The sequence below is a fragment of the Anser brachyrhynchus genome (genome assembly GCF_964034855.1).
Source record: "Anser brachyrhynchus genome assembly, chromosome: 4".
NCBI lineage: Eukaryota > Metazoa > Chordata > Aves > Anseriformes > Anatidae > Anser > Anser brachyrhynchus.
The window spans coordinates 69,286,330-69,308,665 of record NC_137698.1 but is presented as its reverse complement, the minus strand read 5'-3'; the positions used below and the strand labels follow the sequence as shown (position 1 = coordinate 69,308,665).

General features: G+C 41.4%; 1 protein-coding gene and 1 long non-coding RNA gene across 4 annotated transcripts in view; both read left to right on the top strand.

Annotated features, from left to right (window-relative positions):
• The window catches only part of RGS12 (regulator of G protein signaling 12), an 86,266-nt gene extending 76,379 nt beyond the window's left edge, over positions 1 to 9,887 (top strand). For both annotated transcript variants that reach the window (XM_080590570.1, XM_080590569.1), the window contains exon 18: positions 8,128 to 9,887. In XM_080590570.1, the coding sequence (XP_080446696.1) occupies positions 8,128 to 8,492 (365 nt within the window). In that variant the 3' untranslated portion in view covers positions 8,493 to 9,887. The remainder of the gene's footprint in view (positions 1 to 8,127) is intronic.
• Positions 9,888 to 18,674: 8,787 nt separating this feature from the next.
• LOC308194560 lies at positions 18,675 to 22,098 on the top strand. Of its 2 annotated transcripts, none has more exons than XR_013950668.1 (3): positions 18,675 to 19,545; positions 20,147 to 20,847; positions 21,866 to 22,098. It is a non-coding gene; the product is annotated as an uncharacterized lncRNA (long non-coding RNA). The 2 variants fall into 2 exon arrangements; XR_013950669.1 differs by having other exon boundaries at positions 18,675 to 20,255; positions 20,359 to 20,847.
• Positions 22,099 to 22,336: the final 238 nt, after the last annotated feature.

The following is a 22,336-nucleotide window of genomic DNA, read 5'->3' as shown; positions in this document are numbered from 1 at the left end:
ACTAAATCATTAATAATGGTTGCTTTTTTAAGTGCTTTAATGGTTCTCCGTTCATAATGTCCTATTGGTAGAAAGCGCGTTTTTAATTGCTTTATTAAATTGAAATCTTGGGAGAAAATGTAAAACAATGACCACATAATTTGAAGTTGTCTATAAAGTTGGTTTCAAATTGATTGTAACAGCAAAGGGTGTGCATGCTTACACTATATGTTGAGCTTTTATCTCTTGGGTTTATATATGCGGGGAGGGCGTCAGGGTGATGAAGACTGGCCGTACAAAGCAGCCCCTTGTGTGTAATCTTGTAGGCGGGCAATTTGCTGACCTCAGGCTGATGGAGCAAAGCCAGGTCAATTTCTAAATATTTCCCTGTAAGGGGGAACCCTTGAGGTGTTTTCATTTGAAGATCTAGAAGGCAAAATAAATGGTGAAAACCAGCAAAACGAGGTTTGCAGTGCTTAGAACTTCTGAGAATAATTTTGCAAACACAACGTTAACGTTAAACTTAACGTTAAGTAAGTGAAACAAATATTACTGAAGTAATATTTAGCTATAAGGTACACATTATCAAATCAGTTTGCAACACAAGAATCATTACTGATTCTAGTTGTGTTACTCAGCAAGAGAAAATTTCTTGACTTTCATACGAGCTTACTAGTTCTGGCAAATTTCCCACTATAAAATTTGGGGCTTTCTGGATTGGAAAGTTAATTCTGAAAAACTAACTTCATGCTTCTACATATAATGCTGGTGGTATCCAGCTGTGGAAGAAATAATTATTGTGTGGTGTAATTGGCTTGAAGCAGTGCATTCGTTTTTGAAAGTGCTAAATTACTGATTTTATCTCTTTGGATTTATTAATTTTTAAATTGCATGGGATAATCTAGGTACTTTGTTGCCCTCCATATCCATAAGTTTTTCCCTGGTGGTTAGGCACGTTCACTATCCGTGTGAAAAATAGGTGTCGTGGGAAGGGGCAGTTTTTTAATCCTTCGGTCCCCTCAGGGGCCAGAGCCTTGCGCTGGGTTGTATATTCGGTGGTATTCCATGGGGCCAGCAATTTGTTTGCTCTGGTTGTGGACTCTCCTACTCTCTGGTTGTGGAATGCTCCTAGGTGGGCATTTCTTCTCAGCAGCAATTGGGCTTTTTCAGGAAGTATCATTTTATCTTTAAATAGGATAACTTGCAATAATTAGGACACATCGATTATAGATTTCATTCCATCGGTGGTGTTCTCTCTGTTATTAAAAAAATATTTTTTTTTTAATGTAATATGAGAAATATACTTAGGATGAAATTTTAGTCCATGGAATTATTGTCTACCAAATGAGGAAGTATTTTTTTGAGTAGATATATAGACTGGGTGGAGCAATTCAATTGAATATAGAGTTTATTCAGAAATCCCTTTTGTACGTACATAATGTCATTGGTTAAGAGAGAGAACCAGCTAGGGAAAACAAAAACATGGTGAACTCTGTTTGGAATAATACTTGGATGTGTAAGGTAATAATATGGGTATGTAAGAAAAGCATGAATTTAGACTATATAAACAGTTACTTAATTTGTTCTGAAGATGCTGCTTGTTTCTGAAATAGCAGCATTATCCTCAAAATAAACTTGCTTCCTTTCTTATTGGAAAGAACTCTGAGAAGCAGGATAGTTAGTGCTAGTGCTAGGATTTTTCTCTTTGAGTGCCTGCACAGAAATAAAATGCTGTGTGGGCTTTCAGAGCCTGGGGCTGGCTATTGTTCCCAATGACAAAAAATAAAATAAAATCCCAACTGCTCTTTATTATTCACAGAAAGGGTGCAGGACACTGTAGCCAGGGAACAGCGATCAGATGATAGCAGCTGTATTTCTGTGACTTTGACTTTTTGTCTACTAAACTTTTCAGCTTCAAGGGTAATGAATTCCAAGTGCAGTCAACTTTGGGATAGTTAAAGAGATTAAAAACTCGCACATATATCTTCAAGAAGGATGCAAAATAAGCTTATTTTTGTAATAAATTCTTTAATACTTTATATAACTTATATTTTGCATAACCCCTTAATTCATGGTAGCATATTTTAGAGACAATCCAGTGATGTTTCCTATGTAAATAAGCACATAAGTGAAAACATAAATAAATAAAAGAAATGGAAGGGATTCTAGTTAAAAGATGTAAAATTAGTGTAAATCATGATTACTAGCAAAGGCTGTTGTCCGGCAGTTAATTATATCCTTATTGGTTATGTGTAATTTTATAGAAGATAATTGGATTTTGGAACAATATAAAGAAGTACTCAGGGATCCAGGAATGTTAAGGCCAGAATCTGTTAATCCCCTTTTAATCAGAGTATGATTAAAAGGGAGAATTACATGTACTACATTACAGATCAATAATAAACAAAGGAGAAGGAGAGCTATGTTAAGGGTAGACAACCAGGAAGCAAGGAAGGACTTGAGGGATAATTATTTGAAAGGCAAGCTTATTTCAGTCAAACAGCAAGACACGTTGTAGAGGGAATTAACAAATTATTTCACTGGTTGGATAAAGCATTAGAGAAATTGCAACTTCTCTTTGAAACGAATGCACCCAGGCTAAAATCAGATCTATTCAAAAGCACGACTTAACATTTGGAGAGCAAAATGAGTTTGGTAATTATTCGTTAAATCTAACTGGTAGCCCTGCTAAACCACATTTTAGAATTTAATTGAAGAATAACATAATGGCAGATTAAATTAAAACTGATTCAAGTAGTTCAATCCACTATTTCCTACGGATAGCATTACCCTCAGCAATAATTAAACCTACTGTTAAAAAGTTCTGATGGAAAAACAAAGCGAGTGTTACCAATAAGCGCTGGAAGATCAAACTGAGGGACAAATATCTGTAGACTAGGGCAGAGATGTTTTGTCATGTCTCGCTTGGAAAGCATGCTGTGACAATTATGTCAGCTTTAAGAGAGGAGGAACAGCAAGGTTAAGCACTTTGCCCAGTTATTGAGGGCGTGTAGGTCAGTCTGGATTGAAATTCAGGGCTTTTCTTTTTATTTCTTCTCGTACTGCCCCTGGCTTTTAAGCGATGCTGTTCCCTACCACTGCTGCCATAGCCATGTAAGAGGCCACTGCCCCCAGGAGCACTGGGTGCTTTGTGTCCTTTCTTAATTAGGCACAACCCTCGTGAACACGTAATTAGTGCACGTGAGCAGCAGCAGTCCTACCAGCTCCCTCTTCTTTGTCATATTCAGATTTTGGCTTTCCAAATAACATCTCGTGCTTTGGTCTTGAGAGTTCTTCTGAGATGAGAGCAAGGGAAGAACTTCTGTCCGTCCCAGGTATCTAAACTTGATGCTGCAGAAGTGTTCCAGAACTGCCCACGACACAAGTAAATACGCTGATAATGCAGATGATTGCCCCTTTGTAGGGTAATCCATTTCCTAGTTCGATGCCATCATAGTTTGGGAGTGAGATTTCAAGGCACCAGGCTTATGACACAGTTGGTGTTTTATCACGCAAGTGAAATATTAAGTCAAATTTCCTTTGGAAAGATTAAGCGTAAACTGTAGTTAGGATCATTTCGTTAAATCCTCTTTTTCATCAGGGTTATGCCAGTTTAGAGGTGAAAGAAAGAATTCTGCAGGTTAAATTCCTTTTAAAAATTTCCTAAATCTTAAACATGAAGTATCCTTTTCCTTTCTGAAGCATGAATCACTTAAGAAACTAACAGTACATGACCAAGTGTGCAAGTCATTGATCAACCTCTTAAACAAATCCATGTCTGGGAAGCCTAACATCTTGGAGTGCCATTTCACAACAGTCTCCCACATTAAAGAACACACCTGAGTCTATGAATTCAGATTGGTCATTTGAAAATGACTGATTACATTTGGTGGTGGTAGATAACCGGTTCCAATAATTGTTCCTGAAAACTTTGGTGATTCTTTTCATGAGAATTAGAATGTAAATATTATGTAAGACTTGAAACAGATTCTTATCTGTTGTAAGTCATCATAAAATCATTAAACTGGAGCTCATTATATTTAACTGAAAATCTGATCCTCTCTCTGTTAGAAGTTGAATGCCTGGGATCAATGGTATAGAAATCAGCAGAGTTATAGGATAATAAGATTTCAGTAAATCAGTATTATCAGTATTTGCATTGCATCCATTGGAAGATGTGGGTGGACCTATAAATCCCAAGCATCTCCGTTGCAGTTATGGCTGTTTGATCCTATCTACATGTGACAGTTAATGCTGTTCCTGAAATTTCTGGTCTTCTGAACTCGTCTTTGCCTGGAATTTGACCAAACACTCTGTTGGTCTTAAACTACTTGGAAGATAATGTCCTCCAATATCTTGCTTATATCTAACCTAGATCTTGAAGAATATTTTATACAGAAGAGCAAAAATTCCCTTTGTCTATTAAGACAGAGGAAGATTTTCCATAATCATAATGTTAAAATCAGAGAGCTTGAGAAAATACACAAAATCTAAGTGTCAGGAAAAGAGTAATATTTGTAAAGGAAATCAGGAGACCAGCCCAAATGCTGCCCAATCATTAACCCTTTGAAAACTGCAGAAAAATGTATGTACAGCCTTCTAAGCACTCATTTACCTGTGGATCTGTGAAATAGCAGATCTCCAGCTTAAGCTTAAAGGCTGAAGAAGACAAGCACATTGTCCAATCTGCAGACCAGCTGGAACATATTAACAGGATCAGATGCATGAGACGATTCCCTTACAGCTGCATGGAGTGCTTAGCGAGGGAGCTGAGGATTACCCATAGACGGGATTGTGCTACTCCAGTCTCTGGAGAGCAGTCTGTGCAAGCACTGCTGTGAGAACTGGCTTCCTTTCCCTTCTGAAGTTAGGTAGGGTGCTTGAGAAATGATATTCAGGAAAATAAAATACCATTTCTGATGTGCTTTGCGCAAGGGAAAGCAACCTGCAGTGAGAACCATGGAAGTTTTCATCACTTCAGTGCAAGAATAAAAAGCGAAGGGAAATTTTATCTGTGCAAGCCCTCTGCTCTGCAGAGATATAACCCTGTGTAGCTGAGTTTTCTCAGGCATTTGCTACTCAAAACAAGACTATGAGGAGACCAGCACAGAAGTGTTGCAAGCATCATTTGAGCCTTGTTACAAAGCTCCACCAAGTACATGCAGATCTTGAGTCTGTTTTGAAACTTGAGGGATACATTTTAACACATGCTACTTTGGGGAATCTCTATTTGTGCTGAATAGCCTTACTTCCTTTGTAAATCTTTTGTTTTGAAACATGTGGAAAAAATCACATTAAAATCCTTTTTCAGTGTAACACTACTCTTGAAATCACCTTCCAGTTTAGCACAGATGAGCCAAGATCTTTTCTACCCTGCCAGGAAAAGAGCGACCACCTTCACAATATTATCCCTTAGCAATTCCTTGTTCTTTTGAACTGGTATTTCAGATAAGGCCTTCTGCGTTCCTGTCCTGCCTCTAGTAGTAATTTGTTAGATTCTTCAGAGGGATTGCTTCTGGTAAGGCCATTAATAGAAAAAACTGCCCATAGTATGGGTTTATTCCTCTTCAGATGGGCTTCTCCTGTGAAGCCTGAGAGATAACATTGACCTGATTTTTGCTTCGTTCCTAACAGACTACTTGAAAGCCCAGTTGCTCCATGTGGTGACTCGGTGACACCATAATCCAAGACTTCAATGGTGTGTCTTATCTGCAGCTGTAGAAAGACTAAGACACCAAATAAATACAGTCATACTTACGCCTTCCGTAGAGTAATACTTCCTCAGCAGGAGTTTCCGGAGACGTTTTTTCGTTGAACCCTGTTAATGTGGACTGTCTTGTGTCTGTGGAGACTATTTCAGTGTAGTTCAGAGCGACAGAGCTATGATACCTGACGCCACCATCAAAGTTTTTGCTCTGCATTACATTTAGTAGAAGGACGTACTCTTAATAATAAGACTACCGGATGATTCATGCTCTGTCAATGCCAACTATTTGTTGTGATTCATCGTTAGTACAGCTTTTTAGAAACGAGTGCCTCTTTTAAACCAACATGAAAGGAGAATCAGAGATGTCCTCAAAGGGCATAGAAGAGTAGATTAAAAAGATCAGGAGTACCATTCAATACAGTCATGTAAAATAAACATTTTAGAATAAAAGAATAGCATTTTACACCACAGCCATGCAAACAGCACTTAAAATTAAGCTGATGTTCTGTTTGCAGTATGAAGATGTAAACATGAGGTGTAATATAGGCCCATTAAATGTTAGCTGTAATTTGGTAGTCGTGCTGGGCTAGCAGGGCTGAGAAAGCTTTTTGCCTTCTTTCTGCTACTGCTTGGCTGATTTGTTTGGAGTTTGATCTAACTCCTCTAGTTGTGAAAAAAAGGCAAGTACTTCTGATGTGGAATATCCACATTATTACTTGCGGGGCTGCGCTATAGCAAAAGCAGTGAAATAACATTGTGTTACTTAGAATTTGACTTATTTTCATTAAATAAAAGCTTTAGCCGTTGAGAAGGCCCTAGAGAGACTTGATTGAAACAGTATGAAATTGCTTTATTGTCCTTTCATTTGCATTTTTCCCCTTCTCCGTATTGAAAAGTTCTTGGTTATGATGATTGTATTATTAATTAATTATTTTTCTTACAAAGAGCAGAGTACAGACTACTTTATGGAACAAACACAAAAGATTTCCAAGCCAGCTATGTGATTTAACCACGCAATTCTCATAGGGGCTGTGTGGCTAAATGTGCTGGTCAGACATTTTAAAATGTGTTAGGTAAGGCATGTTGGATAAGACGGTATGTTTTAAAAGACCAGCTGTTACACATGGAAAAAAAGAAATTAAATTGCAATGGAAGCCCTTTTTCATGTCTGCCTTTATCTTGAAAGATTTTCTATTTTTCTCTTGGATAGCAACTGGTCTATTGAAAGTAGTAAAGAGTAAAAATTATCTCTCCCTGCAAATTTTGCCCCCTTTCCATCATTATGACAGGGATGTCTCAGCTACTCATGTTGGTAGTCATGGTGTGAATCGTGAAGCAGTTCTTTTGTCATTCCCTTCTTGTTGCTTGTTGAAACAGCCAGAACAGACGTATCTGCAATTAGTTTAACAAGGGCCTAGTGGACTGCATTGTCATATCTAAAATAAAACTGACTTTTTTTTTGGAGCCGAAGGTTTTAGTCTAGGGTTAACCTCAACTTCCCATCCCAGTTCTGAAAAGAACTGCTCCTGTTTTTACTAATGAAAGTCATATATTTTGTATGAGGCAAAGCACACTGACAGATGTTTTTGTTTAATTACATATCTTGTAGTTGATGCAAGTCTTCGAATATCAAGCCCAATGTGTCTATTTCTAGGGGCTTCTACTTGACACTGCACAGTCTGTGAGGCAGCCAGTGCTGGGAATGAGGAAGACTTGGGACAGTAATGGCTTGGCATGGTTGGTTCTGGACAGTAGGCCCAAATCCTAACAGTGGTGATTTTAGGAATGCTGTACCAAAAAGAAACTTCAAGGTTAAAACATCACACATAACATTTTTTTTTTTTTTTAATGCTTAAGCTCTTCAGCAAACTATGCTATTTCTTTTCTTCCTGTCCTGTGAGCTGTCCCCCATAACTGCTAGATTGCATTTCAGCACAGCAAACTGAGACTTTAGATCAGCCTAAGTCTGTTGGAGAAAGACTAATCTCTAGCTAAGTTAAACAATATCTCAGCAGGGATATGGTGTTGGAGGCCATTTCAAATCAAAGAACATCTCCTGTTCTGCCCCACTGGGAGTTCTGTATCCTCCTGCTTCACGTTTGGGTTTGCTGATGTGAGTTTTCATTCTAAAGGTGTACAAATTTATGCTAAGTAGTTATTTTTAATGGAAGTTTATTTATTTATTTAAATTCTGAATAATGCTAAAGTAAGACAGATCTATATTGACACTATATGTACCTTTGAGGCCTACTGTTAAGTTACCTGCTGGGTACCTCCGGCAGTCTCCTGGATGGGGTGGAGGAATGTCCCAGTTGATGACCTACCTTTAGCACCTCAGAGGAGGTCACAGCACGGAAAATGCTAGGAACCAGAAGATAGCTAACTCTTCTGTTTTGTGCTTTTTGTTTAGTTAGTCTGTTTGTTTCTAATTCTTCTATCAGGTGCAAACCACAAAAAGAAAACTGATTCACAGGGAACTTCAGGAAACTCTTGTGAGCAAACGTCTCTCAAAGCAAAGACCAGCAGAAGTGTTAATCCTCCTGGCGTGAGAGACAACCCCGGCAAGGAGTTGCCCGTGAACAGGATAATTGATGTGGATGGAGTCAAGCTGGAAGACACCGGCACACGCTCCTGCGATGAGTCCGAAGGGAACCTCAGCTTTGAAGGTTATGTCTCGGAACTGAGATCTTGCCAAGGGAGGATGAGGACTGGAGTTTATCGGACATCAGACCTTCCCTCTCTGATTGCTGTAAAGAGTGAGAAGAATAAGGGCACTGAGAATCAGTATAAAGCTACTTTTGTTTAAATCTCTGTTTTTAATTAAGAGTTCTGGTATTTTTACCTGGCATTGGCAGCAATGGAAATATGCCTTAGGGACATGTTTCTGCGAGTTTTAAGTTGTTTTCAGTACCTGTTGCCTTCAACAAGCCTGCCAGACAGTCTGTTCTGATATGAGTTAGAACCTGTAGAATGAAAAAAGAAGTATTTCGATGAAAGTATTGAACTATTTGCTTTTGTTCTCTTACTGTTTATATATCATTTTCCCTGTCATGATTCTGTTGCACAGTGCAATTAAAATGATGATTTCCACCCCTACCCTTCTTGTCTTTAATAAAGACAAACTCACTTTAAGTTCCCCTATCCAATTTCTTTATTTAAGATGACTTAATTTTAATCTTCTAATGCTTTTCCTGGTCTGCAGGATTCCCTATGTGTTGGTAGACTTCTGAAGTATAAGTAAAATCAGTTACTGTTGAAAAAAGGTTATGATTATTTTATTAATATCTTCTTATCTGGCTCATAACATTTGGGATGAGGTCCAGGTGAAATTGAAATTCACTTTTATCTAATGGATTACATGGCTTTTATGCAATAAAACCTTTGTTACACAAGCAGTGAGAAGAAAAAAAAAAATCCTGTTCTGGGAATAATAGCTGCTCCCATTGCCAACACTGGCGATGTTTCCGTAGCAGAAATGTATGTGCTATTTACACAGCGGTGGGAGAGCCATCCAGGTCCCTACTGAGCGCTGCTCTTGGTGTCTTGGCTTTGGGGGAAGGTGGATTTTTGTTACCGCTCCTTCAGTAAGCAGTTAATTGCCACTTGTTCTTCTTGTCGTTGATGCTACTTTCACTTCATCCTCTAGCCTTGGGCAGAGTTTTGAGGAAGAAAAGGTACTACTGAACATGTTGCTTTGCCGCATTCTCCTTTTCCTCATTTTTCATTTCTTCAGAAGAGGTTATGAGTCTGGACAAGCAAAAGTGTACACAGAGTGCTGGCTCTCTGTTCAGCTCTTTGAAACAATACCAAGTATATATATTGAGACCTTCTGGTGGTTCACTGCTTTGAAATTGCTTTGGGACTCAAAAAGTCATATTGCATAGCTCCCAGGTGGCAGAGCTGCACAGGCAGGAAGTCTAAAGCTGTGATTATTCATCAACTTCTTTTTCTTTGCTCCTTCTTACTAAAACCTACCAAGAACTGTGAAGTTTTAGAACACCAGAAAATACTGGAGAGTGTTACTCAGTTTCTTAAACTCATATCTTTTTGTAAAACGAGAAGGAGCTACATAGAATTTTACAACAGTAAGGTGTGGTTCCTAAAGCTTAAGAGTTATACATTACATACTCCAGTGATATAAAAGGACATAGCACCCATTAGCTTTACAACTTTAATTCTTTTTCACGATTAAGTGATTCTACTCCTATTATTGAGGGAAACATTAATATTAGTCTCAACACAGTGCGTGACTGAATGAGGATATGTGCTGTAAGAATAGCTGGTATTTTAAAAACTTTCAAGATTAAAACCCATTTGAGAGCCATGCTAAAATCACAGTGGTGCAACAATGTTGGACATTAGGGGAATTCACAATAGCATTTTTGAGGCTGTCAGTGCTAGTTGGTAGCTGAGTATTTTTTTCTCATGGCAGTGAATAAAATGAGCTGGTTGTCTGAGCCCAGATCCCACTGCGGCCAGGTATCCGTGCCAGGGAAACACAGCTGGCAGCAACTGAAATCAGAGGTAGGAGTGGGTGAACAGGCTTGGAAACCGATGCAACTGGATCGCACACCGTGATGAACTGAGCTGCTGAAGCAGAGCCATAGCGCAGTGTGTGCGGGTTGGCTTTGCAAGCACTCAGCGTGTACCTGGACTGGGGATAAAGGGGGAATAAAGGGATAAAAGGGGAAAGCTTCCTACTGTTTGCTCCTTTTGATCTATAGGGTAGGTTGCTTCGTATCATACTGTATATCATCTATGCAGGACACAACAAAGCAGTGATAGCACAGTGATTATGAGAAAATGTTTAAAACATCTCTGTATTTTTAAGTGGTTTTCCCATGTTTGCTTCTTCTTATTGTTTTGGTAACATTTTGCTAAGAATTGCTTGTGATAAGCTATTTCTTTGCACAGATAAATGGCCACATTTATCCTATCTTCCAGCAAATTAGTAGCTTTGTTCTAATCAAGACCAACATCACACCAGTAAAACTCAAGAGAGGGCTCAGTGACCTGTGACCCATTTTGCACTTTTTGTGTGTTTTGGATAATCAAATCCTGACCTCAAACAGGTAAAAGCTTGAAACTCAAACACAATAATTACTGTCTATATAAATCCTTGATCAGTGTTTTAGATGAAACCATCTTACATTGTGGAAGTGTGCCTAAGTGGTGTTTGGTGAGCAATATACAGTTCTTTAACTGGAAAAAGAGACAGCTGAGGGGAAGTATAATGATGTCCTAAAAACCTTGAGTGCTATGGAAAGGGTGGATAGGGACAGACTGTTCACTCTCTTCTAAGACAAGAGTTAGGGGCCATCAGGTGACGCTGGTAGAAGGTTCAGTTCAAAGAGGTGGTTCTTCACCCCAGTAATGAGAATGGTGAAGACCCTTTCCAAAGGACACTGAAGAGGTGGGAAGGTTGCAAGGGCTGCACTAGCAAGCAGTTGAAAGAGACCTACTGGGGGTTTCTAAACAGACAAAATGCATGGGATCCAAGAAAACTCCAGATAACTGAAATTTGGTCTGTTTTCTTTCTGAAAGCTGATAAGCTGAGGAAAAAGAAGGCAAACAAAAAAAAACCTGTTTTTAAATACTGAGTGCAGCAAACTGGGTCTGACTATATCAAGGATTCAAAGGAGAGTCAGGCTGTGTGCAGGAAAATGAAGGATGTGGAAGAACGGAATTTTCTTTAACATAGGGAAAAATCCTGGCACAATGCCTGGAAATCCTGTAAACAAGGGAACATGGGAAAAACATTCCTCCCTGCTCTGCACTGTTATGCCAGCTATTGACATATTGTTTAAAACAATGACTTCTTAGGTAAGACTCGCGGAAGTTCACTACTTGGACTTAGAAATAATAATATTAGCTCTCCTTTTCAGTATCTGGCAGAAAAGAAAAACCAAACCTGCTGGAATCAGTTGCCACAGATCATGGAGTTAACAAAAACAAATGTGGAGAGCCTACCTCTGGCTGATGTTTTCCCCAGTTTTGCTAAGGATGTTGTCCGATTTTAATTACTGTGTGACTTCAGCATTATAATATGACTTTAAGTTACCTCATTATCCTGTGGTTTCCACTACTAATGAAATCTACTTGCAAGTAAAAAAGCAGCCCATTTGAAGCACTCTTTGACAGTGTAATCCTTTATCTTGCCAGTTAGTTCTTAAAGATAATCAGGCTTTACGTGTCTTTATTTTTCTTTTACTTTTCCCAGTTTTCCCTTGTTGAAACTCCACTTATAAAGTGAGTTCCTCTTAAGGCCACACTGACACATAAAAGAGGAATTTGATGTTCCCATCCTTTTATTTGGATGAGGGAGATCCACTGACCTATAGCCTCAAACTGTAAAAAATAGTAATGCCAGTGATAAAAACAAAACAAAACAAAACACTTAGAAAATCCTATAGCTTTCTAAATTTTATTTAGTATACCAGTTCTCTTGTATTTCACTCGTTGTCATGGCATCTGAGCTTCATATTGTAGTGGTTGCAGCCTCACAGGCTCCACAACATTGTCAGTCTTCTTGTTTATTGTTTTAAAAGCTCTGTGAAGAATAGAAAATACACATATAGGCAAACTTGAAAAGGGACTTTCCCCTCAGGATTACTCTAGCAGCGTGCCTTGTCAACAGATTTGTGATATAACAGACATGCAAAATAAACCGCTGCGCAATTTAGCTTTTGGGGACTGCATGACAAATAACCGCTGTTTTATGAAGGCACATAAACAGGATTTGCAAAGGGACTTTGCAAGAGATTTACTGCTCCGTGGGAAGGAGCCAATACCTGACTGCACCATGCACTTTCTCATGCCCTTCTGGGGTCTATTTAGTGTCTTTCAAGGATGCTGGGTCCTTCTTGCACTACTTCCCCTCCTGAAAGTTTTGGACTCTTTTTCTTGCCTTTGCTGTCACGTGCATTGTTTGATTTCTCCTCGTCTTGTGTTGGAATTTACTTTCTTGACAGAAAACTGCCAAAAGACAGTGGTTCAGCCAGCAGCCTCCTTGTTTCATTGGCACAGAGATAATGGTGAGCCAATTTTGCCTTTTTGGAAGTAGCTGATTTTCACTACAAAACTGAAATCCTTGACTGTAGTTGTTTCTCAGCAGGGTTGTTTCTGCCCATACCATCTCTGACACGGTATTGCTAGTGAATATTGTCATTAAAAATCATCTCTCTTAAGGTCATCTGTGGCTGGGAGACCAGACTAGTGTGTGGTAGCATGCTGCAGCATCTGCAATGAAACAGCCTAAGGCATCTTTTCACCAGTTCTCAAAGATTTTGAAAAGTTTCCAAAGGCTCTGCTAGAGAAAGGCCCCAGCCCAACGGCAGGACCTTTTCAATAAGTGTGAGAAGCCAAAACTGTTGCAAGTCCAAGCCACTCCTCATTCCCCACCGCAGCTCATTGTGCTGGGTTTAGAAACGGCCGTATTTTCTGTATCACCAGGCAGATTTCCAAGCTCTGTGAGAACGTTACAAGCCATTGTGACAACAGGGCTTCTCTGTGGCTGGTGTGGGTGTTTGCCCTGCAGCAAAAACAAGTGGCACATCCAAATACTCCTCTGCCTGTGCTCTTGGAATAGCATCCCAAGTTTAGCATTGTGGTAGCAGGGTACTGAACAACTGGTGGATTTGTGAACCATAACCCAATGCCAATTAAAACACAGGAAAAAACTTTCATTAATCTTACTAAAATATTTCCCTGCTGTAGACCCACCGTTATTTTTTGCCAGGTCCCTCTTGATATTTTTCAGAAGACCATTTATCTGCTGGGAAGTGCTGGATGATCAGGTGTCTGCAAATCTTGCCTGCATTACTCAAAATGTTAGCAAATACAATGTGTTACACATGAATGAACGTGCTTTCCAAATTGCTTGTGTGGAAGATAAGGAAAGAAAATTGTTTATATTTTTTCATCCTAAGCGATCATTCTGTTGAATAGTCTAAATATTGTGTTGTACAGATTTTGATTTGTGTTCTTGTTTTATTTGTGGTTGTGACTTTAAACTTCTCTATAATGGATTTCTAATATGAAAATGCACATTGAATTAATTTCTCATGCCTTGTCTTTCCAAAGTATTGAGAGATCTGTACCGCACAATGATGTGTTTATAGGATCTTGAGTGTGTCAAATATCTGAAATGTTAATTGTGTATTACTAAATAAATAATTTATACCACTGAAACTGATAGTGGTTTGTTGACATCTAATTTCAATGCAGGGGAAAAAAAAAGTGAGTTGTTTTTTTTTTTCAGTTATTCACAAGGAAAAAAATCTACATTATAATGAATACTGTACTTTAACTTAAGTTGATGCATTTTAGAAAGTTGGCATTTTGTCCTCAACACTGGTTGTGGTGGAGTGTGACTGAGCCAGGCACTGGCAGCCATGCACAGTGAGCTCTTGTCCCCACAGCCCAGCTGATGGGACCTCCTGCCATTTGGACCTAGCACTTACGTACATCACAGCTTTAATGAAAGTATAAGACAACCTGGAAGCAGACTGCACTTTATTAGAACTTGCAAAGAAGTCTCCTTAAACCTGGCTTACATAAAAATATTCCTTTAAAAGAGAGTTTTTAAGAATTCCTTCCAAATATTTATATACCTTAAAAATAACTCATCTTCAGGAATTTAATAATAGTGGGTTAGATTTTTAGCCTTTAATTAATTCCTTTTGCTCTATTCTAGCAAGACAAAGGAATTGCAATCCTAAGGTATGGCTGTGGCTGCATGTTTTCCAGGTACAGTGTAATCCCCCTCTGGCTGTTCTTTAGCATAGACCTGGGGTTGTCCATCTGTGCAGTTTCTACATGGACATATGCATCAAAACTGCTCTGCCTAGCTGCAATATATGATTAATCTACCAGTGATCAAGCGTGGAACAACCTGGGGCTCAGAGGGTCAGTGTTTATGTACACTGATGTTAATCAGTGATGTGACAGTCCTTAAATGGTTCCCATCTCATTCACCGCCCTTGTCATTTGTGCTTTGAACACTCTGCCAGAGCAAGGGTCTGTGCAGCAATTTGAGTACTAACAGCAGAAAATAATGACTGATGGGGATGGGATGAAAAGTAATTCTTCAAATTCCATGCCAACACTGTGTTATCTGCATGACAATCTGGTACCAGTTTCCACTTTCCAGTAATGATGCTGAATCCCTCCCCTGCATGTACGCACAGCTGTAAAGACACAAGAGCAACTCCAAGCACCTATAGCCTGCACCAGGTATTCTTAAATACTTTGTGACTGCTTTGCCAGGACACACTGACCTGTATCTCTCTGCTTGCATCTCTGCTCATGGTCTCAAAACAGTGTATAACTTAGCTCAAGCCTCAGTTTTGGAGCAGGCTGGCAAAGAAATGAAAGGCCAGCTAGAAGTAGATCTAATTTAAGTTAATCCCCTTGGAGTGGAGAAAACTTAAATCACTGCACAAAAATGAAGCTAATGTCTGTCCCCTGTCCTGTGAGAGAGAACTGGGGTCTTAATGATTTGAGTCTTTCCTGAAAAGATGAACCCATGTTAAGGGGAAACTACCCTTTAATTACTATTCTCCCTCATTTATAGACTTGCACAAGAATCCCTTTCAGTAACCATATTTGCTACTTTATGAATGACATAAACTCACTTACCAATGATATTCACATAACTTCCATCTCTTCCACAATTTTAAAGTTTCCAGAGCCAGTCCTACAATTAGGATGAAGCAATGCCTGGCTGAGATCAGCCCTCTGTATGTAAAGCAGTTAGCTGAAACTTATTTGCAACCAGGAGATAATTGTTGGTGGTGGGCACATATCTTTGATCTTGTCCTTGCTAATTGGAGCATTGAGTAAAATGCGTGCATGTGTGTGTTAGAAAATCCAGCACAATGCATGCCACAACTGTGCTCCCTGGCGAGGGGGTGAAGGCAGAAAAACACAGGTGCCAATCTTCTTGTTGGAAGGTGCCTGATGGCCAAACCAGCCCTCACAAGACTGACACCATGCCAGTTTCCTGCAGAATGCCGATTCTCCCATTGCATCTTGTCTGTTTGACGAAGAACCTTTCCCTAACACCCAGCCTGACCCTCCCCTGTCCCAGCTCCATGCCGTTCCCTCGGGTCCTGTCGCTGTCCCCAGAGAGCAGAGCTCAGCGCCTGCCCCTCCGCTCCCCTCGTGAGGGAGCTGCAGGCCGCCATGAGGCCTCCCCTCGGCCTGCTCTGCTCTGGGCTGAACAAACCAAGGGCCCTCAGCTGCTCCTCATACACCTCCCCCTCCAGACCCTGCACTATCTTTGTAACTGAGTCTCCTTTGGACAGTCTCTAGTCTCCTTTGGACACTCTCTAGTAGTTTTATATCCTTCTTACACTGTGGCACCCACAGCTGCACACAGTACTTAAGTGAGGCCGCACCAGTGCAGAGGGTGAAAGGACTTGGCATAAGACATAATTATTCCTCGCTATGCAACTCCGTAACTAACAGGACTGGCCCTTGTGAGAGCAAAGGTAAGTCCACTTAAATTCAAAATAGGCATAACAGAGCTGATCTGAAAGTCATGATTTCCCTCCTAGGAGACACTGTCTGGGATCTTCTTGCCTAACTTTAGGTGTCTACTCTAAAGCTGCCTTTGTGCCCTGAACACAGGTGTTACTTTATGTATTCGATAGAGGTGCAGTTCATCTTGTCTGTGGATATAACGAAGGAGTTGAAACATACATTTGGATGTGTGATCTGTACCTTAAATTTCATTCTTCTCTATTTTCTAGGTCTCCATTGGAACCTCAATCCCTGCCTTAGATGTAGATACATATGCAGCAGGTCCCTTGAAGTTAGGTGGGGTGAATCTGATCTGCCAGTTTCTCCTGATGTGTGAACAATGTAAGTCAATGACAGCTCAGATTGTTTCTGCAGCAATTACACAGAGCAGCAATTACATTTCTGCAGCAATTACAAGGAGTGGCACTGGAGTTACAGGGAAATGAGGGGAAAAAAAGAGAGAGAAGGAAACACAGCAGGAATATTGGCCACATCGTGCAATCTGTAGCCTAGACCTATTCTTGGGGCAAGCCGTGAGACAGTGAGTGGTACACAAATCATTTCTGAAGTCAGGCGTTGTGTATCAGAGAGAGGGCTGCTCACTGGTAGGGACCCCAAATCTCCTCCTTGTATGCTTGTCCCTGCCTTTTTTGGGGGAGTGCAGAAAAAGGGTCCTTTAGGCTTTTTCAGGGACAGAATCCCTATTGCTTTGGTCACAAAACAAACAGCGAGAGTGACCAGTAGGAGATGATGAGGGGGAAACATGAAAACAAAGAAAGTTAATGTACCTTCAGGGCTTTCTGCAATGTGAAGCCCTGGGGCATCTTCTGCCTCTGCTGACCTCTTGAGGGCTGGTGGACCTCAACAGGATTTTCTACCACCAGTGTAGATGGGTTTGAACCCACAGGCCTTTGGCCTCAGCCACTCCCTCTGGCAATGAGCAACTATGCTGCAGTCTCCAAAAGAAGGAGTCTGGGGACAGGTGATGGCAGAGGGAGGTCATACAGTGGAAGGAGAGGCCATGAGTAGGGGGGCTTTTAGTAGTCAGTGAGAGGGGAGCCCTGGCTGAGGGGCAACCATGTCCCTCCCCACCTTTCCATTATGTTACTAGCTCTCCGAAATGCACTGGGATCTATGGCACTGAGAGACATGGGTCGTGTTTCCATGTAGGTACAAGAGCTCAGGTGGGGAGAAAGGCGATGTGAGGAGGAGGCAGGAAGAGAAAAGGAGAAAAGGGGCATTCACGACAGATGGGGAAAGAGATGGCAATTTGTCACTGAAATCATCATTAGAAATACCTTCTGAGGACATCCCCATAGAGGTTTGCCACAAGATTTGTAATGTAAAAACCCCAGGGAAAACCCAGGCAAACACTATGCTAAATTAGCAGGTTGAAAATACAGATTAATAAATCCAAAGCGAGCATCCTTATGGTGACACTGCAGCATCCATGCTGGCCCTAGGCAGCTGCCACAGTGACACTGAATGATGGGTGTGCTCCCTGTGCGTGGCTTTAGCAGAGGACACCTCGTTGCATGGCCTTGCCTGGTCACTGTACTCAAAAGGCACAGTCAGAGGCTCTCCAAAGGATGTTGCCTGGCACTCCAACCCTTGCAACGCTTGGCGCGTGAGCTACCTGCAAAGCACAAAGTGAATGCTTAATAAGGCGTCTGGTTTCCATACATATATATATGGAAAAAATATGGAAAATATATATGGATGTATGTGTGTAGGTTTCCATACAGGCTATTATTAGGGCTGCAATCAGAATAAGTAAAGTGCTCTTGTTGACCTCTGCTCCCCATCCTGCCGTAGGCAATAGCCCTGATGCTGAGGCAAGCTGCAGAGCTTGCCTCCTTCCTGTGGGGCTGTCCCTCACCCCTCAGTGCTCTCTCCAGCCTCGAGAGGGAATATTTCAGCTGCCTTCAGCTGCAGAAGTGGAGCCACCTTCCCTCACACATGCCTGACTTATAGACCATTTTAAAGTACGCCATGGGGGCGTCTAATATGCTAATGAAGAAAGTGGGTGGAAGAGCAGGAATTTGAGCACAGCTAAAAATGTACATGCCTAACAATTGCAAATCAGCCTGTGCTGAAGTTACCTAAATGGGTTGGCATCAGTGGAAGGTGGGTGCCTCTACACCTCTTCTTGTCAGTTTGCTGTGAGTACACGGCTAAAAAAAAATCATACGCCTCTCTATATGGACCTGCTGTTTCAGCCAGGGTTATCAGTAAAGGTTTATATCAAAAAGTCCCTACTTTCCACTCTTACTCAAACAGTAGGAGGAACAGTGTCTTCATGCAAACACATCCCAGACTGGTTGCAGGCATAGTATTTCAGATATGCTGTGGCATCTGGCTGCATTAACAGATCCAAGTATCATCTTGAAATGGACTTCTAAAATATTGGTTAGTTTTTGCAACTGGATTCACGTCTGGGTTGTGTCAATGAAGGTTCTGCATATTGTGGCTTGTAGTAAAGTCTTAAATCACTCACAGATTTGTGTGATTAAGGGTATAAAATTCCAGCCTGGTTTCCTTTTTGAAGCTCAAGCTCAGCTACTTTTATATGACTTGATTTTTCAGATCAGAACTAATGTTTTTTGGATGCATGAAAGAAACATTCATAAGTACAGCTGCAAGTAAAGGCAGGGCTCTCGTAATACATAGCTGCAGTTGCAGTGGCTGAAATGTGATTTCACAGAGTAGAAAGCTTGAGGCCATTACAAAATCAGTAAACAGAAAGGCGGCCAGTTGAAAAGAGAAAAATCACAAGCAGGATATTGTCTGATACCACATCCTACCAATGCAAAGCCAGGTGTTCCAAAGGGAAAAATAGTGAAACAGAAGGTGGTGCTCACAGGATTGCGTTTACATACTGCTTAGTAGCACCCAGGGGTGCTCGCTGCCGCTGGGAAGGCTGTGGCCTGCTGGGTGCTACGTGAGGGTTGTATGCCTGCTCCTGATGTGAGCAGGCGATGAGCTGGCCAGGTTGGGCTGGGGAAGGGAGACAAGCACAGCAACCATGTGGCTGGGGAGGGACTGCACTGCTGGTGGAAAGCAAGACCAAAGAGGTGACTTCTGAGGGATACCAATGAGATAAAGGGCTGGAAGGGGCAGGTAAGCAGCAGGATGTGGGGCTTGGTGAAGTGTGACATTTAACAAAAACACGCCAAGGATGGTGAGATGCAAGGCAGAGGACCACAGGGAGATAATCCCAGAGTCCAGGGACAGATGTGTCTCCATGGGGAGTCATGACGGCAGCACAAAGGTCTGCAGAGCCTCCAAAGGAGAGACTCAAGCCCTGCACAAGGCAATGGTGAGAGGAAGACCAGGTAACACATGTACAGAAGATGTTTGCTCTACCTGCTGGGTGCTGGGGAGGTGGTGGAGGCTGCTGGGGAGGTCACAGTCTGGAATGGGAGATCCACAGCCAGTGTGTTGGGGTGGGGAATGAGGGTGGTGAGGGACTGACATGAAAAATAAACACGATAGATCTGAGAACAGATTCAGTCCCTGGAGAGAAAAGGGAAAACGGTGCAGAGAACCCCAGAGCTGTGAGCTCATGGGTGAGGGAAGCCAGGAGAGGCGCTGGAGGAGCGTGGGAGGTGAGAGGGCTGAGGAGGAGTAAACATTTGGGTGAAGGCGTATCTTTCAATCCCAGCAGGATCTGCTACAGTGCAGCAGCTCCAAATCCGTGTTTGCTGGATCCCAGATGCCCAAAAAACAGACTTTTGCAGCTTCACTTTTACCAGCTTTGCTGCTGCTTGGAGAGGGGGGGATAGTTTGGGAAGGGATTGGTTTGCTCTCTTACAGTGTGCCTGAGGTTATGAATGGCTGCAAATATTAACAGCAAAGCCTGCTGCAGGAGAGGATGAAACATGAAAAGCCAAAACCATGTAGATTCAACATTCCCCCTTCCTTCCCCTCCCACAGATTCCTGAAGCTCCCAGGGAGAGGAGAGGAGACGTGACACCTAGGGGTGTTTGTGGTTGCAGTTTGCCCATGTGGAAAGTGGTGCCTTTCAGGTGCTACGCTATTTAAGGTCCGTATGAATAGCTCATCAGTCTGGGGCACTTTCCAGCTTGGTTTGAGCCAAAGCTTTTTTTTTTTTTTCTGAAGTAAGCAAACAAACAAAATGATTTCAGCTTTCTTGCATTGCACGTGGCCTCAGCGAAGGAGAGCAATGGCTTTTCTCTGGGCTCCACTCCAGAACAGAGAAGAGGAGGTGGAGGCTCACTTCTTGCCCAGCAGTGAAGACCCTGGTTTTGGATGTCAGCGATCAGGTTGAGGTTACTCTGTTTCTTGAGACAGCTTTGACCTGTGTCCCCTGCACCAGGATTCCCATCTTGTCTTATTTTAAAATCTTTAGAAAATCACTAGCCTTGGAACCTAGGAGCATTAACCTCTGTTTTGGTGATTAGGATAGTCATTAAGAAGGACAGCCACATTTTGGTAAATACTCCCAAAAGCAGGTGATGGGAATGATCTCAAGCCACAGAGATAAAGGTAATCCTGTCCAGCAGTGACAGCAAGGTTGTAAAAACAGAGCACACCGATGAACCTTCAGCCATGGGACATTCCTCCCCCAGTCAGCTCAGTACCTGATACACAGGTGTGAATGTAAATGGATGCAGGTATGTTTGAACTTGTCTTCTCCATTTACGTCTAGCGAACTCCTTGATGAAAAAAATTGCAATTTTATTATTTAATGCTGGTGCCTGACTCAATTTAGTTTTTGTTAGTATCGAGTGATTAAGGACGGTTGTTAACATTGCTTCATTATTACTAAGTAGTTCAGAGTCTGGGCTCAGTCTGGGCTTTTACTAATTATTGCTAAATGTGAAGAAATAAAAGCCATTGCGATGTGGGAAGTGAGGAAAAGACAAATGTATGAGGCAGCATAATCAGTATGTGATATACCCCCTGCAGCAAGCATTTCTGTCTCTTTCTGCTCATTTATTGTGTGTTTATTTGCCTTTTCATTTTCCCATGATGATGTTAATATAAAGGGAAAATGACTGCCGAAACTGAGGGATTTTAGCCTTTGATACAGAAGAATTACAGCCTGCAAACATGATAAAGACTTCCCAGTCTTTCTTTGAAACCTTTCATTGACTTCAGCAGTAGCAGAAGCTGGCTCTAAATGCATTTGGATTATGTGTGCTCCACAGGAAATGTTCAATATTATGTGCAGTGAATTTAAGAATCAGGACATGCCTTTCTTTAAAAGGAAAATGGAATTTTCTTAGAAAACAAGAACCAGACTCTAGCTGCAGTTTCACTGGTGGAACGAGCTGCAATACAGGCCCCATGCTTTGAAGCTGCCAAATAACATTGCTCCAACACCAGGTCTTTCCTCTATTTCCTATTTTCAGATTTCCTCTATTTGTAACATAATTTATTCCTCTATTTATAACATAAATATTCCTCTATAACATAAACACTGATGATATATATATATATATATATATATATATATATATATTCTCAGTGTTTTATGGAGCCTCAACTGAAACAGGTACTAAAAGAATTCTGAAATTTAACATTAGGGACTTTATCCTGAGAGTGGCAGGGACTGTTTCCACATCACTGCTTCTCTTGTTGATGTTATGATATCTTCTCTGTCCACACACAACTGTTTTCTCCCTTTAGGGAAAGTTTCCTGCAGTATGCTGGAAATGATGAGTCACAGACGAAGCGGTTTGAGAAGGCAGAGGAGAGCAGCTCGGCGGGCTGGTCTGCCTGACCCGTGGGTCGTCGTGTGGTGCTCTGCCTCCGTCTCTGGTTAGTCGAGTCCCGAGGTCACGCTGCAATTCCTGTAAACTGCCTGAGCACCCGGGATTGCGGCACCGATGTACATGAGTAAATAAAATAGGCTGCACTTGCTGGAGAGTCCTAAGTTCTGTGCTGCTGATTTTGTACCCATTTCTGTTATTTTCATGCTGGAAGCCCTGTGCAGCTGGATTCTCTAAAGGAGAGAGTTAAAGAGTTAGGCATGAACGTGTGCTGGGAAGGGCTGTCCTCCCTCCTTGGTGCCTTTGGGGTCCTTCCCAGCTCGCCCAGCACTGTGTAAAGGATTATGGATGTTAACACATCTGAACTCTCTTTCCCCAGATCTGTTCC